Below are 19,502 nucleotides of genomic sequence, written 5' to 3' on the forward strand. Positions count from 1 at the left end.
CCTGAGAATCAAGCTGTAACCAGTTCCTTGATGGCCACCTCCTTGCCACACCAAGCAAACAATTTATTTTCTTGTTTTCATAGACTGGAAAAAAGATTATCCAAAGCTTTCATTTTAATGTTAAAACAAACATTTTGTGGTGAGTTCTAATCTAAATATATACAGCAGCCCACAAACATAAAATAAAATGCGTACCTCCACCATTCTTGCCACAAAGATATGGAAATCGCCATACATTCCCCAAGCCAATAGCATAACCCACACAGGACATAAGAAAGTCAAATCGTCCTTTCCAGGTATCTCGGTCTGGAAGATCGGTTTTCTTCTTCTGTACTTTTACTACTAAGGTCTTAGGCTTGTCATTGGTAATTGAAGCATCACTAAGTTCAGTGGAGATTTGTCCATCTGCAACTTTTGTTCCATTCGTTGCCATGTTTCTGGGTTTAGCTGGAGAGGCTCTGGCAGGTGGACGAGAAATTTCAGCACCGGTCCACGTGGACAGCAGCTTTGCGGTTCTAGATATCCAACTAGGAAGTTAAGAGTTTGATAAAATGAAAGAATGCTGGAATGGTTTGTGACCTGATCTGAAATCTCAAAATCCACTTCTCTAATAATCTGTAAGACATAAGATCAAAACAGAATTCAGAGCTGTTCCTACTGTAGTGGTCTCCAACATTTTATGTGGAAGATCATTTTTTGAGTTTAAGGGTAACCCAGGATCTCCTACAATGCTTCCCTGAGGCTCCACCCTCTTCTCCAAAGCTCCCCTTCCTCCTTCACTCTCCCCCACCCTCATTCACTTTCATCTGGCTGGGGCAAGAAGTGCAGGAAGAGGGTGAACATTGCAGGTTCTGAGAGGCAGTTTGGGTGCAGAAGGAGGCTCCAGGCTGGGGAAGAGGGTTGGGATAAAGGAGTGAGGAGTGCAAGCTATAGGAAGTAGTTTGCCAGGCCCATGGACAGGGTGGGAGCAAAGGTGGGAACTGTCCTGGCCCTGGGGCCTGGCAGTTCTGAAAGGCCCAGGGTTCCCAGCTGCTGCCCTTTATATCACTGCCAGAGTGTGGTGCGGCACACTCTCCATGACTAAGGGCTGGGACAGCATGGTTCTGACAGAGCTGAAGGCTGGCTGCCCTTCCTCTGCCCTTTCCACCCCTTCTGGCAATGCAGAGTTGCCCCTCCCTGCCCAGGGGCCTGGCATGACTGTCAGCTCCCCTAGCCTCAGCCTGGATCTCCTTCCTGCACCCAAACTTTCTCCCAGAGCTTGCAGCCCTCCCTCCCTCCTGTATCCCAACACTCCGGGGCTACGTCTACACTGGCATGATCAGTTTTCCGTTATAAGTATTTCCGGAAAAAGCGCGTCTACATTGGCAGGATGCTTTTCTGGAAAAGCTCTTTTTCCGAAAAAGCATCCGTGCCAATGTAGATGCGCTTTTCCGCAAAAAAGCCCCGATCGTCATTTTTGCGATCGGGCCTTTTTTGCGGAAAAGAAATCTGTGCTGTCTACACTGGCCCTTTTCCAGAACAGTTTTCCGGAAAAGGACTTTTGCCCGAACGGGAGCAGCATAGTTTTTCCGGAAAAGCACTGATGATTTTACAGTAGATCGTCAGTGCTTTCCCAGAAATTCAAAGGGCCAGTGTAGACAGCTGGCAAGTTATTCCAGAAAAGCAGCTGATTTTCTGGAATAAGTGGCCAGTGTAGACACAGCCTGGATGTAGGAGGGGGCTCTAGGCTGGAGCAGAGTGTTGGGTGCAGGAGGGATGCAATGTGAGCAAGTTTGAGGGCTGGCACAAGGAGTAGGGGTGCAGGCTGCAGCTAGGAAGCACTTACTACAGGTGGCTCCCAATCTGCAGCACTACAGGGCTCAGGCAAGCTACTTCTGCTTGGCCCCATGCTGCTCCTGGAAACACTGGCTGGCTGAGTTCAGGTACCCTCTGTATGGTCCTGGAGGGAGTCCCTAATGTGATATACTGCTGCCTGTATTGGCTAGTTCCCAGCCAATGGAAGCTGCTTGGGCAGTGCTGGAGGAGGAGGAGGCAGCATGGAGCTACCTCACCATTCCCAGGGGCTACAGAGACTGCGTGTGTAACCACCACCAGGTGGATTTGAACCTGGGACCTTTGGAGCTTAATATAGGAGCCCTTTGAGGTAAAAGCCAACTAGCTCTTAGTCCATGCTGTAGAAGTCACTTGTTCTTATCTGGTGCTGTGTTCTAGGTGCCACTGCACAGGACAGTGAACCACACTAGGTGTGTGGATTACACTTGCACTCAGTCAGCTGGCTGCTCCTAGGAGCAGTGTGGAGCCAGACAGAGACTGCCTATCTGAGGATCACAATCAACTGGCAGAGGCTCCAGGATCTACCAGTCTATCACATTTGATAGATTGGTGAGCAGTGTTTTACTGTAACCTCCTGTCTGAAGCCTAATCCAAAGCCTGTTCGTATCAATGAGATGACGTTCGTTGACTTAATAGCCTTTGGATTGGCGTCTTTCATTATGAAAGCTACTTTTATCATGTGTTTTATGTAAGGGCTTGATCCTGCCTTATGGGATATTTGGTGTTGAATCAACCAGAGCAGGATCAGAGTGTCAGACCAAGCATAAAACTAAATAGTAAGCTTCAGACCTCATGCTTAAACATGCATTTAACAATTCCAGTAGCACAGCATAACATTCTACAGTAAGGAATAGCATACACTGACTTTTTCTTATGCTCCAAAGAAAGCAGTAGTGCGGTGGCAACAATCAGGAAAATTAAACAAGGGACTCAGGACACATCCCACATAATGAACGTGCTTGACAAAATATCCCTGATCTTTTTTAGACTAGAGTTTAACATCAATCTACAGGTTGGTCAGGGACCAAGTGTTTCTACATCCCAGTGCATAATTCTGCTCCTTAGTATGATTTGTTAATAATGAATGTGCTGCTTTAACTGTTTAATAGATTCTTTAAGTTGTAACAAATTAATTACATTCACAGGTTCTCTTTATTTTCAGGGACCTATCATGACTATCAGTATTATTTTCTATAGATAATTGGTGCATTCTTCTTTTTAAGATGATGCATTTAGAACAGCGTGTTTCATCCAGGAGACTCAAAGGTATTTGCAAATAGGTTACATTGATCCACAAGGCTCAACTCTTAAAGGCTGAAGTAAAGTAAGTCATAACCTTATATATTCCTCCCATTAACAACTAGTATATAGAATGCAGATGATTCACTCCACCTTGAAATTTAAGATATCAGGCTACAGTGATCACAGGACCATAGCCCTGTATTTTCTGGTATGTGTTATACCCCTGGGCCTTTTAAACACATTTCCTAATACTGAATCAATCATTCTATACTGCTTTACCATGGTGGCATGTTACTCTTCTGCGGCCATGGTACACAGAAGAGAAAGAGCAGAAAATAGGCATAACTTGTAATCCTGCAAAGTGCTAAGCATCTGCAAATCCTATCGATTTCAATGGCTTATTTTTAATTCAACCAGCATTTTTAAGGATATGAGTTCTTGAACACTGAACAGCCCTATGTTTGCAAGGGGCAAAACTGTATAACAACAAAGAAGCTGAACATGGATTAAGTTAGATAACAGTCAGTAAAAGACTGAGGGAGTGTCTAGACTACATTCCTCTTTCAAAAGAGGAAAGTAAATGAAGGAAATAAAAAATGCAAATGAAGTGCAGATTTACAAATCTCACGCTTCATTTGCATAATCATGTCTGATTGCTTTTTAAAAAAAGTTTTTTTTTTAAAAAAAAAAGCACTCTGGACATGGTTCTTACAAAAAGAAAACCCTTTTTTGAAAGAACCCTGTAAACTTCATTTTTTCAGAAATAAGGGTTCTTTCGAAAAAGGTTTTTTTTTTTCAAAATAACTGCATCTAGACTGCTTTTTTTAAAAAAACCTTTTTTGAAAAAGTGATCTAATGTGATTGCAAATGAAGCGCAGATTTACAAATCTTGTGCTTCATTTGCATATTTTCAATTTCCTTCATTACATTCCTCTTTCAAAAGAGGAATGTAAGTCTAGACACACACTTTAGTGTATTGGCTTTACTCTGCGGTTAATGTACATTGGCATGATCTTGCGCAAATACTTTTAATGCAAGAGTTTTTGCGTTAAAGTATTCGCTTAAGAGAGCGTCTACACTGGCATGTGCTTTTGCACAAGAGGTGTGCTTTTGTGCAAAAGCATCCATTTTAACCAGCGGACTTTCTTGCGCAAGAAATTCATGTTGCCTGTCTACACTGGCCTCTTGTGCAAGAACAGTTGCGCAAGTGGGCTTATTCCTCAGCGAGAACCTTATAGTTCTTGCGCAAGAAGCACTGATTTCACACATTAGAACATCAGTGTTCTTGCGCAAGAACTCCCTGCCAGTGTAGACAGGCAGCATTTTTTTGTGCAAAAGTGCGTGCTTTTGCGCAAAATCATGCCAATGTAGACACAGCCTGCATGTTGTATTTATAATCAACAAATTGTAACAGAGTTTAATACAGTCATTTGAAAAAACTTTTCGAATCAGGGTACATCTAGACTGCAGAATTTTTTCTGGAACGGAAAATTTTGGAAAAGCAGGCGCACATTTTTGGCATCCCTGTAAACTTTGTTCTATGAGGAAGAAGGAATGTTCTGAAAGAGGCTTCCCCCCCCCCCCGACATTTGACCCAGTGTAGATGGGCCAATTGTCGAAAAAACCTCTTTCGGAAGAAAAGCAGAAAAGTTCTTTTTCCAATAGAACTTTGTAGTCTAGAGACAGCCTCACACTATACTTTCCATTCCTCTTAGATCCACAGGTCACATCCCTAAATAGAATGATTTCATGTGGATAAAATCAACTGGAATTGTGCTGGAAAGAACACATCATCAATCACAGCTTCTGGACTCAAATTGAGAAATATCAACAATTTACATCTCTCTTATTAAGTCCTTCCTCCTCCTTTTGAGCTGCAGTTCAGTTCTCTTCTGGTCACACAGATTAATAATTTAAAATGACCATATTCTATAATGTGGGACAACTCTATCTGTAGGATTAGTTGCCAGCACTAAACATTTACTACGTCCCATTTCAAATTTAGTACTTGAATAAGGATTTGTTAAATACAAGTCATGCATGTTCATAAAGACACAAAAAATCCTTATAGCTGTGTCTAGACCATCTCTCTTTCAACAGAGGGATGTAAATTAGACACTTCAAAATTGCAAATGAAGCAGAGATTTAAATATCCTGTGCTTCATTTGCATAATCGCATCATTGCGTTCTTTTGAAATGGCACTTTTTTAAAAGAACACCATGATGTGATTATGCAAATGAAGTGTGGGATATTTAAATCTCCGCTTCATTTGCAATTTTGAAATGTCTAATTTACATTCCTCTGTTGAAAGAGGGATGTAGTCTAGACACAACCTATGGCTATTTCTACACTGGCGGGTTGTTGCGCCAGAAGTATGCAAATGAGACTAAGCATGGAATATTGCTGAGCCTCATTTGCATACCTAATGAGCTGCCATTTTTGCGGAAGAGGCTCTTGCGCTAGAAGGAGCTCTTGCGCTAGAAGGAGCTGTCTATATTGCCCCTTCTTGCGCAAGAAAAACCCTCTTGCACAATGCCGCTACGCTGATTATTTTCAGGAATAACTGCATTGCGCAAGAGAAGTTTTCTTGCACAAGAAGGGGCAGTGTAGACAGCTCCTTCTAGCGCAAAAGCCTCTTCTGCAAAAATGGCAGCTCATTAGGTATGCAAATGAGGCTCAGCAATATTCCACTTTTAGCCTCATTTGCATACTTCTGGTGCAATAACCCGCCAACGTAGACATAGTCTGTGTGTCTTGCTCAAGATGTTTGATTCTTCTCTCCATCACATCCCAGTTATTTTTACTGCAGAAATCTCTGCTGCCATCTATCCCCAGCTTTCTCCAACTCAGATATTTCTTCCATTGTTTCCAGTTCATCATTTCTAAAAGACAAATGCATTTACTCTGATTTTCTGGTTTGGAGACTTTCCTTTTGGTAAGGGTATCTGGCACTGTATCCATAATATTTGTAAAAGCTCCCATCCTGAGTGCGGAAAGCTCCTACTGCCAGGGTGCGCATATTTCCAAATTTGGAGAATGAGTGTGGGCTTTGGGAAAATTAGTCTCCCTTTGCCATTTGGTCATTTTCAAGGGGGAGGGGGGAGAACATTGTTTTGCAACATCTGAACAAAAAATTGCAGATGTAGATATCAGAATGTTCTTCCAGCTAGCTTTAAGCACTGGGGAATCAAGGATAAACCCTATACCAATGTAAACAGTGAGAGCACAAGTGAAAGTGGCTAGAGATGGGTAGGTGTCATCATTCCCAGTATCTGCCAGTCAATAGAAGAAAAAACATCAAAAGTGACATTTTGAGTTTAACCTGGATTTTTGTTTTAAAAATTGTACTTTGAAATATCTGTTCTATGATACAATGGTCTAAATTCCCTCCCCACTTCAATAGTTGAAGTTAGGGGAGTGATTAATTTGGCCCATATTCCCTGACTCAGGCAAAAAAAAAAAAATTACACATAAATGGTAAAATATTTGTAGGATTAAGGTTGGATTTTTCCCAGGAGTCTTTATGGAAACAAGTGCCCAAATTTGTGCCTATTTCCCTTAGGCTGAAATGTTCAAAGGAACTCAAGTGAGTGGAGAAGTCTGTCTCTGGACAATGTGATAGCTGAATATGGGCTTGATGCTTATGATAACAAGGAATCAAAGCTCCAACTAATCAACCACATGGGCAAGCTTGGGAACCCAGTTTGACTAATGCACTTCAGGCCTGACCTATAACAACTTGTGCTATAGTTCCTGTCTGTGACCATGTTGGAGAATATTGTACAAGTGTGAGTGTGTAAACGAAGAGCTGGTGCAGACAAATATCCACTAGGGCAGGGATTCTCAAACTTCATTGCACTGGGATCCCCTTCTGACAACAAAAATTACTACAGGACTCCAGGAGAGGAGACAGAAGTCTGAGCCGCCTTGGAGAAGTGGGGAGAGCCAAAGCTCCACTGACCCAGGCCCAAGGGCTTCAGTCCAAGGCAGGGGACCTGTTACCTGAGCCCTACTGCCCAGGGCTGATGCCCTCAGGGTTAGGCCCCAGGCTCCAACAAATCTAAGGTAGCTCTGGCAATCCCATTAAAACAGAGTCCTGACCCACAATTGAAGAACCATTGCACTAGGGTTTAAACAGAGACAAAGAAGCTCTCTTGTAACCTGCATAGGATTGGAAACATATTAGAAGTCATGCTGTAAAATACTAGGTAGCACTTTGGACCAAATTTTTGAGTGTAACTGCTTTTGACACTACAAAAACAAAAATGCACTTGTACATTATATGCTTACCTGCCATTGGACATGCCTTGTAAGTACACTGTAACTACATCATTTTATAGATTACTGGTAATTACACATTGGATCAAGTGTCCATGTTGTCTGTGCATCACCAAAAATAAAACAAAAACCATTGTCATTAGCATAATTTTTGGATATATATTGTGGCAAAGTTATGGCTGTGCCCGAGGTTCCTGTGCTTCTGGTGGATAGTGTTCAGCCTCAGAGGCTCTCTGTGTCCCACCACACAGCCTCTTTCTTTTAACTAGAGGCAGTGTTCACCACATACTGAGCCAAACTCATCACAGGCTAGTCCATAATATGGGGGTGAAACCCTCTGTAGTCCCAGTCTCCCTATCCAGGAACATACTCTGTAGTGGTGTGAAGAGGGTTGGGGGGAACCTGGGTCCACCCACTACTCGAAGTTCCAGCCCAGCAACCATATGACAGAGGCAACAGATGGTGTTCATTCTACTTCCTGTCTGGCAGCTACTTCCCTGGGCCACTTCCCCAAACAATCCCTCCCAGTACCTTTTCCTGGTACCTGATCCTCCAACACTCTCTTCCTGCCTTGCAGCTCACACCCAAACACCTCTCACTCTCAACACTTTGGCTCCTTCCTTCCTTCCTCCTCCATGCCACCTAATAGGAGAGGAGCTCTTTTAAACCAGTCTCAGCAGGTTCGTGATTGGCCCCAGGTGGTCTAATTAGCCTGACTCCTTTTTCTCTTGGAGGCTCCTAATGAACTCCAGGTGTTCTAATTGGCCTGATTATCCAGACTACTTCTGGAAAGTTCCTGCTGGTTCTAGGTCAGCCCCTGACAGTTTACCCAGGGACCAGAGATCTACTTAGTCTAAGGCTCACATACTTTTCTTCTAGCATGCTTCTGTAACCCTCTGACCTGACCCTGTCACAAGATCTATGATTTCAGTAGGAGCTACGTAAATATAAGTAAATGATCATGAAATATATTTGAAATATTTTCTAAACAGTTCCATGTATTTTAGTCCAGTCTCTTTGCTAGTATAAACAGGTGTCACTTTGGCTAGAATGGTACCTATTTACACAAGCAGATGATCTGGATCCTGTATTGTTTGACAGATGACATAATTTACATTTCACGTGACAGCCACCAATAGTGAAGGAAATGCAGTTGAATGTGAAAGTTTGAGCAGATACATAGATGTGTAGTGCTCTAATCTTGAATGCCCACTCTTTAGAATGCAATTTTTTTTTTAGGGGGCAATTCAAACCTGAAGCTGAGTTGCTAAATGGATGCATTTTAACATTGTTTTAAACATTAGCATAGTGAGTGCTAGACTTACGCTTTGCCACCTGACATCTAGTTTAGAGAAGAGGCATAAATGAACATGCTCTATATCATATCTGACACTAATCACTCATTTTAGGTGACTGCAGATATGTACTCTTCAAAAGGTAAGTAGCAATAAAGTGTGGGCATTCCAGTCACTTTATTTAAAATCTAAGCACTATTTCAAAATTAAGGCCTTAATATTTTAAGGAGAGCCCCTACACATGGACCCTGCAACAATGCAGAGCCCCAGTGAATTCAGTCACGTGGAATTCTTTTTCACCAAAACCAAAACAAAGAATGGATGCTGGTGATGAGGTTTTGCAGGTCTTGTGGCCAATGTAAAACTCCTGGCAGGCTCTCCTGTGGGACAGTCACTTTCCGGCTACATCTAGACTACAAGCCTCTTTCGAAAGAGACTTTTTCAAAAGATACTTTCGAAAAAGCTTCTTTGAAAAAGAGCTTCTAGACTACAACCAGTACTTTTGAAAAAGCAAACCGCTTTTTTGAGAGAGAGAACTCAGGCAGTCTGGATGCTCTCTTTTGAAAAAGCAGTTTGCATTACATAGCGCCTTTTTTCAAAAGAGCACTTTCAAAAAAAGGCGTTCTTCCTAGTAAAACTAGATTTTCCGTGGTTGAAAAAACTGCCACGTTCTTTTGATTTACTTTCAAAAGAACTCAGTGACAGTCTAGACGCAGGGGAAGTTTTTTCGAAAAAAGCCCACTTTTTTCGAAAAAACCCTGTAGTCTAGCACACCCTCCTTGTCCACAATTGTCCTGCCTCTGACCTTTCAAGCTACCTCTTATGGGTTTCAAAACATATTAGCTTCTATTTCCTTGCATTTACTTGATTAAGTTTGCCACAATGCTTGTGAGCTCTCAGCGAGGGGATTGGATGCTAGTGCAGATGTGGCATTAAGGATTGATTTTGTTACAGTGATGCTGGGTTCCACAAAGCCATTTTATGAAATAAACAAAATGGTGGGGGGCTAGGGTGGAAGGGGGGGGAAAGGTAAGCAACAGTATTGAAAACTATGATTTCTGTGTACTGATACCAGAGGGCAAAATGGGAACTGCCTTCTGCTTTGCGCAAAAAATGATGAGCAATTCTTTTTCCAGTTTTTCATTCATATTTTTCAATCATCTTTTTTTGTGTGTCAGTACCATGATTACATAAATGGAAAACCTCCCTTTCTGTTAGAAAAATCTAAATCAGGATTATTTATGATTTCCTGTTTTAACCAGTGAGAAAAATCCATGTAAATCTGGCCAGCAGCCCTTACTTCTTGTTTCCCCTTTTGTGGCTTACTGCTCAGATAGGAAAGTTACTCACCCTGTGCAGTAATGACTGTTCTTCAAAATGTGTGTCTCCGTGGGTGCTCCACTGTTGGTGCTGGGTCATCCTAGAGCTGCTGATTGGTGCCTTTGCAGCATTTGTTAGTGGGGCCACACATGCGTGAGAGGCACCTTATGTCATTCGTGCCTCAGCACCTCACATGTGCACAGCCCCTCCCCCCAGTTCCTCATATATGCCCAAGTAAAGTAGACTCCAAGCAGTGGTGCAGAAGGGAGGGTTGTGGAGCACCCACGGAGACACACATCTTAAAGAGCAGTCATTACTTTATTTTCCGGAGGCTTTATTTTCCGGAGGTTCTCTTATTCCTACTTGAAAGTAGGAATAAGAGATCCTCCGGAAAAGGCTTTATTTTCCGGAGAAGCACGTCTAGACTGGCGCTTTTCTCCGGCTTATCTCCAAGCCGGAAAAAAGCGGCAGCCATGTTAATGCAAATACCGCGGGAGATATTTAAATCCCCTGCGGATTTGCCTATTCCAAAGTGCTACATTAGCATCCCTTTTCCGAAAGGGAGGCCAGTGTAGACACAGCCAAGGTGAGTACAAGGCAGTACACTGGTGGGATTCAGAGTCACTGTTTGGCGGCTGTGGACAAGACAGCAGTAGCTACCGCTGTATCTTCTGTGAGCTAAGACATAATGGGATAGTGCCTATCAAAGGTATGGTCAGATGACCAGGTGGCTGCCTGGTAAATAACTTTAAGAGACATATTCTTCAGAAAAGCTGTCGAAGTTGCAGTAGCATGGGTAGAGTGTGCCCTTGGTGGAGTTGCTAAAGGCTTACTGCGGATGGAATAACAGTGGAGTATGCATGATGATATCCATTTAGAGATACACTGGGTTGAAACTGGCATGCCTCTCAAGCATTCTGTGATTGATACACAAAAAGGCATGGAGTCTTACACAAAGACTGAGTCCTATCTATGCAGAAGGCCAACGCACGTCTAATGTACAGAGTATGAAGCATAGCATCCCTAGGGGATGTATGAGGTTTGGGAAAGAATGTGGGTCAGACTATTGGTTCATTAATGTGGAAGGAGGTGCAGAGGTAAGAAGGGGGGGATGTGGGCACAGAGTTACTTTTCCCTTAGTGAAAATAGTATAGGGCAGCCCCAATATCAAAGCCCCAGTCTCACTAACCCTCCTTGCAGAGGTGATTGCAATTAAAAACAGCACTTTCATCAGAAGCAATGGAAGAGTACAAGTCATGATGGGCTCGAAAGACAATGTAGAGCCAAGTCCAGATTCCTCGAGGGTGCTGGGGCCCTATGTGAGAGATATAGATTCACGAGGCCCTGAAAGAATCTCCTGGTGATGGGGTGAGTGAAAATTGATGAACTCATACATGAAAAGCTCTTATTGCTGCAAGATATAGCTTGAGCCATGAAATGGATAGACCCCCATTTTTCGGGTGTAATATGTAGTCAAGGATTCAGTGTAATGGTGCAGTTCCAGGATCGATGTGAATTTGCTGGCACCAGGAAGAGAACCGCTTCCACTTTTGCAGGTAAGTGCAGGGAATTGGAGCAATCAAATTTTTGAATTGCTCCTCTTCAGCTCCGCTCTGGCACCAATAGTGACGGCCCCAGCTCCGCTCCGACTCCACTCCGCGCTCCGACTCAAATTAATTTTTAACTAAATAAAAAAGTGCATACTGTAATTTTGAAAAAACATGATTTTTATTCAGTTTTAAAACAATTTAAATGTCATCAACAATGATGCAAACTAGAATAATTCATAATTCAATCTTTAAAAAATTATTGCAGCAATCAAGTCGTCTTTAATAGCCTGCTGCAGATCATTTAAAATGAATTTTAAAGCTGAAAACAGTCGCTCTACACTAGCTTGAGTTGTTTGCATGCTTGAAGCAATTCTACAGGCAGCCTGAATGTGGTGTTGGTAGCTGTGAATGGCCTCAAAAACAGACTTAACTTTTAGCCTACCAACAGACTCCATCACCTCACAATCTTCCCAAAAATTTCTCTTGAATAATGCTTCATTACAATTATGAATCGCAGAAACTCGCTGGCGTCTTTCTTGTTTATCCAATTCCTTTTCGAAGTTGTCATCTTCTGAAGAATTGGTGCTTGAATTATCTCCATTTCTCTGTGATGGTTGAAGACGTCTCAGGGATGGACCCTCGAATGCTTGCCGAGACGCGTGCTTAAAGGGACCCCCCCCAGACAACTGTTTCTCTGCTTCTGCTGCTGGCTTACCTCAGGGAGGGATGGCAAAGCTTCTGCAGTGTGTGCTCTTGTTGCCTAGCTTTCTTAGATGCCACAGAAGTTTGGTTTCATATTTTTTTTTCTGGTTTTTAATCTTTTTTTGCCATGGAGCTGGAGCTGCCCCCGGGCAGGCGATGGCCCTGCACTCATGCTGCAGTTTCTGCAGTACTTCTTTGATATCACCATGACAGTCTTTCTCCATCTGGACTCAGACCTCACCCTTGAAACTCCTGCCCTTGGTGCAGGACCAATGCTCTTGTCACCAAACTTCCTAGTGGAGAGGCAATTTTGGAGGCTGGACACCAGTTCCAACTGGTGGAACAGGCTCATCCTGGAGTGGTGGAACAACCAAAACTTCTGCAAGCAGAAGGCCACATTCCTGGAGCTCTGTGCCTGGCTCATCCCTCCCTCCGATGACAGGACACCCATTTGTGGCCCGCCATCCCCCTGGAGAAGTGGGTCGCTATTGCCCTGTGTCAAGTATCAGAGGGGTAGCCGTGTTAGTCTGAATCTGCAAAAGGGGTGAGGAGTCCTGTGGCACCTTATAGACTAACTGAAGTGTAGGAGCATAAGCTTTTGTGGGCAAAGACCCACTTTGTCAGATGCATGTGGAATCTCACCACATTGCATATTGCCCTGTGGAAGCTCACCATCCCCGACAACTACCACTCAGTGGAACACCAGTTCAGTGTGGGGAGGTCCACCGCTGGGGCCATCTTGATGGAGGTCAGGCACTCTCGGGGGACATCCCTGTGGTGGGAGGAGGAGCTGGAAAAGGAGTACTGTCAGGAAAGGGTAGGGAGAGTAGGGGGTGGAGTGGGAGTGTATGTGGGGGGCCTCCTGGCCTCACCCAGCCCTGCTGCTGGGGGTGTGGTCTGAGAGGGTGGCTCCTGTGGTCCTTGGGGGGGATGAGAGGATGGCGGGCACCTGTTTTGTGTGTTTCTATATGTCTCCTTCTGCAGGTGGTGAGGGCCATCAACTCCGAGCTGCTGCACAAGATCATCCACTTCAGAGGCCTGGACACCATCATGGATGGCTTTGCTGCCCTTAGATTCCCGAGTTGTGGAGGAGCAATTGATGGGACACACATCGCAATCTGTGCATCGCCCCATTGAGCAGTCCAGTATATCAACAGGAAGGGCTACTTCTCCATGGTGCTGCAGGCCCTGGTTGACCACCAGCGACAGTTTACAGACATTTGTGTCGGGTGGTGGGGTGGGCACATAATGCTCGCATGTTTAGGAACTCATACCTCTGCTGCAGGCTGGAACATTCTTCCCGCAGTGGAACTTTGCGGTCAGGGATGTGCAGATGCTGATTTGCATCATGGGTGACGCAGCCTACCCCCTGATGCTGCGGCTCATGAAGCCTTGCACTGGCCACCTGGACCCAAGCAAGGAACAATTTAATATGCATATGAACAGGGCTCGGATACAGGTGGAATGTGCCTTTTGGGCGTCTAAAGGGGAGGTTCAGGTGCTTGCTCACTTGCTTCGACATAGGGGATTGCAACATCCCCAAGGTGGTGGCTGTGTGTTGCATGCTCCACAAGCTTGTGGAAAGCAAAGGGGAGGCCTTCCTCCCAGGGTGGGTGACAGCAGCTAGTGGCGAGGAAAGGAAGTTTGAATAGCCCCGGACAGCTGCCATACGCCAGGCCCATCAGGACGGGGGGGCGCATCTGGGATTCTCTGAAGGAGCCCAGTGACTCTCCCCAGGGCCTCCCCAATGGGGGCTTAACCCTGGCCCCCCAATACCTTTCCCCCCACAACCCATCCCTGCTCCCACTTACTGGACATTCAGTACAGACACCACGTTATGTTAGAAAAATAAGCTTTGTATTCAGTTATAATAAATGTAATTAACAAAGACGCCAGGTTATGTTTGAAAAATAAACCTTGCATTCAATTGAAATAAATGTGATTAACGGAGGTGGAGGGGGATCAGAACCTAGAGTGGAAAGGGGAGATCAGAACCTGGAGGGGGGAGGAAGGAGGGAGGCTCAGGACTGAGCGCGTCGCCTGGACCGCAAGCTCCTGCCGCCTCGGGTCCGAGGACCTTGACGGACTCGGGGTTGGGTGGGGCGTGGCACAGTAGGGGCTGGGCAGGAGTGGGGGCTGCAGATGGGTCTGGGATGGCAGGGGATGAGAGGGGGCAGAGGGACAGGAGCAGAGTGAGCAGGAGGAGCAGCAATGGGGACAGGATCTGGGAAGGCTGTGACCTCCTGGATGATGGCACATATTGTAGTTCACTGCTGGATGAGCTTGTTCAGCCAGCGGTCGTGCAACAGAGTCTCTGCCCGCATCCTCTCAGCTATGTTGTCCTTCAGCCCTTCGAGGACCCCAATGTGCTGGCACATGAGGTCTGGATAGATATGCCATGGGCCCAGCTGGGTGGTGGGACTGGTGTAGCTTGATCCTCAGGCTGTGGAGGACAAGAGAGAGAAGTGGTCAGTCTTGCGTGCACACACTGTCCCTGAGGGCATGCTCTCCTTGTGAGCAGTGAGTAACTGTCCTTGGAACAAGGGACGCCAATGTTCTGTCAGCAAGCCCACGTGTGGCCTGGCCAGCAACCCCGGCCTCACAGGGGCCCCAAAGTGCCCAGAGCACCATCCTGTCCCCGCCCCCACACACACCATGGCCAAGCAGCCCAGGGAAGTGTTTGGCTACTATGGGTTCCCAGGTGCTGGAGAGGGGCCTGGAGCAGCTTGGCCCTCCCAGGCCCTTCCCTCCCTATGCCTGCATGTGGCAGCACTGTCTGCGGGAGCAGTGTTGCTTTGCACGTGCACACATGGCCGAGTGCTATGTGCGACACTCGATCTGTGTGGGGTCGTGTGTGCACCCTTGTGCCCAGCCTGCTTCCCGCAATGCCTGGTGTGGGGAGGACAGCCTTCCCTAGGGTCGGACATGTGTGGGGCCCTCCCCAGGCTGTGAGCAGCAGCCCATGTGTGCCCTGGGACAGCTGCATGCTGCCCAGGCCAAACATGATGCATGATAATTGCACCCCATCCTCTGTGCTGCTGCCTCCCCCACCCTGTGTGTGTGGCAACCTCACAGCACTCACCTGATGTTCCCTCCCGGGGGTCTGAAGATGCCTTGGAGGCCTCCTGGGTCTGAAGGACCACAGTACCAGTGTCCTCCTCCTCCTCCAGCTGCTTGTCTTCTGGATCCCCCTCCACTGGGAGCTCCAGCCACTGCTGTATGGGTGTCTCCATCCCAGACTCGACCCGCACCCATGGAGACAGGGGTTCCCCACACCCCAGGGTTCTGACCAGTTCCTCATAATAAGCGCAGTAGTGAGGAGCTTCCCTGGAGCGGGAACTGTGCTTATGGGCCCTTGCATAATCCTTAACCTTTGCTCTTACTTGATCCTGGGTGCGGGGATGGTGGCCTTTCTTCACCAGACAATCAGCCATGAGGCCATAAATGTCTGCATTCCTGCGGCATGACTGGAGGGCCTACAGGGACTCCTCCCCTGACCACAGCTCAAGGAGTGTCTGGATCTCTGCCCCGAACTAGCATGTAGCCCTGCGTTTTGTGCCCCTGGATGGGTCCTGAAATGGCTCCCAGGAAGGGCCAGGAGGATGTCGAGGGGAAGGAAGGGGAGGTTGTGGCTGTGCCATGGCTGTTTCTTGTTGTGGTAGGGAGAGCCAAGCAGTCAGGGTCCTGCTCTGAGGCTGGCTTACTGCCACAAAGGATGACCCAGGTGCTTGTGGCTTTAAGACATGGGCTGGAGACAGGAAGTATAGAGCTGTGATTAGTGTGGATGGAGTGGCCACCAGGGTTTTTCCCGGAGGCCTTTTTTGAAAAAGGCATTCTTCCTCATAAAATTTACTGCTGTAAAAAAATGGCCACATTCTTTCTATTTAATTTCGAAAGAACGTGACAGCAATCTAGATGCAGGTGAAGTTTTTTCGAAAAAAGACCACTTTTTTCAAAGAATCTCTGTAATCTAGACATACCCTAAGGTGCCACAGGAGTACTCATTGTTTTTAAAGTTACAGACTAACATGGCTACTCCGCTGAGATTTTATTTATAGACTGGCTTATAGTACCACCTATTAAGGTTTCCTGACAATTCCCATTATAAGATATTGTTTTTATTTGCTTATAACTTTGTTGAATTTAACCATGCAAGGCAATATTTTCTACCATGTCTGCTTGATTCTCTGTTCTCAGTGCCAGTGCTGGGCTGAGAGCAGTAATTAAAAGGAAAGCCCGTCTGAGCCCAGAGCAGTTGCTTTGTAAGGATGGTACAGACATTGTCTGTATTTACCCAGGAGCTGTGAGGCGATGGAGAATGATCTGTTGCTCTGTGGGAATGGCTTATGACTTTCTAATCTTCCACATGTGAAGGTATGAAATGTGCCCAGTTTGGTTATCAACAGGGACTGTCAGAACCTCGAGCACAGAATCTTCAGAGCTCTTAGGTGTTAAGCTGTACCATATCTCTGTGTGTAAAAAGGGAGTTATTCACTTTGCACAGTAACAACTGTTCTTCGAGATGTGTGTCCTCGTGGGTGCTCCACTGTTGGTGATGAGTCGCCCGGAGTTGCAAATCAGAGCCTTCCAACTAGTTTCCCCCATTGAGCTGCACATGCACAGGAGGCATCTCATGATGCTCCTGCCTGAGTGTGCTATTCATGGGGCTCAACCCCTCCCTGTCAATTCCTCATCTGCACCTGAGTAAGATTCCAAGCAAAGAGGAGGACGAGAGGGTCATGGAGCACCCACAGGGGGACACATCTCGAAGAACAGTCATTACTGCATGAAGTGAGTAACTCCTTTTTCTTCTTCGAGTGATGTCCCCGTGGGTGCGCCACCGTTGGTGACAATAGAGCAGTATTCAACCTGGATGGAGGGAGTCAGAGTCATTGTTTGGTCGTGGTGGACAAAACAGCCGTAGCCACCACTGAATCATAAGTGAGTTGTGGTAACATGGCATAATGTTTAGTGAAAGTGTGGTCTGATGACTATGTCACAGCTTGATAAATGTTTCTTAAGGGAATGTTCAAAAAGGCCATGGAAGCCTCTGTAGCCTGAATAGAATGTGCTCGTGGTCGATGCTGTAATGGTCTGTTGGCCTGGGTATAACATCTAACTATGCTTGTCTAGATCTACTTTGAGATATGTTGGGATGAAATAGATGTACCTCTTGAGTATTCAGTGATGGAAATAAAAAGTCATTGAGATTTATGAAATGCTCATGTTCTCTCCAAGAAGGCCAATGCTTCTCAAATATCAAGAACGTGTAGGCTAGCATCTCGTGGTGAGGCATGGGGCTTTGGGAAAAAGGTAGGTAATACAATGGGCTCATTCACATGGAATGCTGTACAGACTTTTGATAAGAATGCCAGATGAGGTCTCAGTGTGACTCTGTCCTTTGTAAAAACCATGTATGGTGGCTCCGCCATAACGGCCCCAAGTTCCCCAACTCTCCTCTCTGAAGTGATGACTAGTAAAAAACAGACCTTTATAAAGAGGAAGGGGAGTGCAACAGTGGCCGACAGTTCAAAGGGGATACGTTGAGCTGGTCAAATAATCCAAAACAAGGTTCAAGTCCCATAAGGTTCAAGGTAGAGTCCTATGTTGTGGAGGCCCTTAAGGAATCTTTTAGTGACAGGAAGAGCAAATACGGAGAAACCATCTCTAGGGGTGTGAAAAGCTGTTATTGCAGAAAGGCGGACCCTTAGAGAGGAGAGTGAAAGCCCTGGCATCTTAATATTTAGCATGTAGTCCAGGATGGTGTTCAGTGGGTTTGTCCAAGGGTATATCTCGGACCTCTGACACCACTGAGAGAAACGTGCCCATTTTTGCAGGTAAGTCTTTTGTGTAGATGATCTCCTGCTATGAAGGAGAGCATCCTTTATCTACTGAGAACATCAGGCTTCCAGGTCCGTGAACCAGAGAGAAGCCATGCTTGAGATGAAGAGTATACGGTTGGGGGTGCAACATCTTCCCGTGGTTCTGGGAAAGGTTGCGGCGGCATGGCAATGGGTAAGGAGGTTGAACCAATAGCTTGTGCAGGTATTGGTACCCATCTGTGCAGATCTTGTGTAGGACTCTGGGAATAAGAGGTATGGGGGGAAAAGCATAATGCAGAGGGGCTGTACATTGTATCACAAATGCATCTCCCAGAGAGTGTTTGCCGAGTCCCGCTCAGGAGCAGAATCAGGGGCATTTGTTATTTTGGGGAGAAGTGAAGAGGTTTATCGATGGCCACCCCCATTGGTAGACTATTGAGTTCGTGATCTCTGGATGTAGTTCCCATTCCTGGTCTGTGGAAAAGTTGCAGCTCAAGGAGTCTGCTGTGGTGTTGCTGGCCCCAGGTAGGTAAGATGCTATGAGTGTAACCTGGTTGCAAACGCACCAATTCCTTAGGAAGATAGCCTCTGCACATAGGGAGTGGGAGCAGGTACGGGAGCGGGTGCTGCCTTGTCTGTTTATGTAAAACATTGTGGAGATGTCATCTGTGGGATCCAAATTATGTGATGGACAATTCTGGGCAAGGCTGGATTAAGGGGGGGCTAGTCGGGCAGCTGCCCGGGGTGCCAACCTATGTGGGGAGCCTGATGGCAGTGGTAAGGGGCACCGTGCGCCCGGCCACGCAGTGCCCCTTATATCTGCTACAAGCACCGCGCACCCAGGGCCGGGGGCCATGCAGTGCCCCTTAGAGCTGCAATCAGGCGCCATGCACCCGATTGCAGCTGTAAGGTGCGCAGCACACCAGGGGACGGGCATGTGCTGTGCACCCGGGGGCAGAGCTGCACATGCATCGCATGCCTGCTGCCCGGGGCGCAGGAATGGCTTGAGCCGGCCCTAATTCTGGGCACTAAATGTGTGTGTTTCTTACTGCCCCTAGCTCCAACAGGTTGATGTGCAATGATGTCTCGTGCAGAGACCATTTGCCTTGGACCACTTGGTCGTTCATATGGACTCCCCAGCCTAGGAGAGATGCGTCCGTCATAATTTGTACTGTAGGCTCAGTTTAATGGAATGGAAACCCCCACCAAGAGATTGTCCGCTGACATCCACTATTGTAGAGATGCAAGAACGTCTGGAGGTATAGTAACTCTCTTGCTTTGAGAGTGGTGAGATGTGATGCACACAACTGATATCCAGAGTTGAAAGCAACGGAAGTTCAGATGGGCATGATGGACCACGTAAGTAGTTGCAGCCATGTGGCCCATCAACCGGAGGCAGGTGAATATCATGGTAGAAGAGGTCATGGATATGGTGTTTATGAGATCTTGCATAGCTACG

General features: G+C 46.2%; 1 protein-coding gene across 3 annotated transcripts in view; it reads right to left on the minus strand.

Moving 5' to 3' along the window:
- Positions 1 to 19,502, minus strand: part of SLC6A1 (solute carrier family 6 member 1) — a 210,974-nt gene that overhangs the window by 79,522 nt on the left and 111,950 nt on the right. Inside the window, exons 1-3 of one of the 3 annotated variants that reach the window (XM_075939323.1) lie at positions 7,886 to 7,985; positions 7,367 to 7,456; positions 196 to 527 (exon numbers count right to left, since the gene is read on the minus strand). In XM_075939323.1, coding sequence (XP_075795438.1) covers positions 196 to 527; positions 7,367 to 7,380 — 346 coding nt within the window. In that variant the 5' untranslated portion in view covers positions 7,381 to 7,456; positions 7,886 to 7,985. Of the gene's footprint in view, positions 1 to 195; positions 616 to 7,366; positions 7,457 to 7,885; positions 7,986 to 19,502 lie in introns of those variants that run through there. The other 2 variants (XM_075939325.1, XM_075939324.1) reach the window with 2 other exon arrangements.

Source organism: Pelodiscus sinensis, chromosome 11, assembly GCF_049634645.1.
Source record: "Pelodiscus sinensis isolate JC-2024 chromosome 11, ASM4963464v1, whole genome shotgun sequence".
NCBI classification, from domain to species: domain Eukaryota; kingdom Metazoa; phylum Chordata; order Testudines; family Trionychidae; genus Pelodiscus; species Pelodiscus sinensis.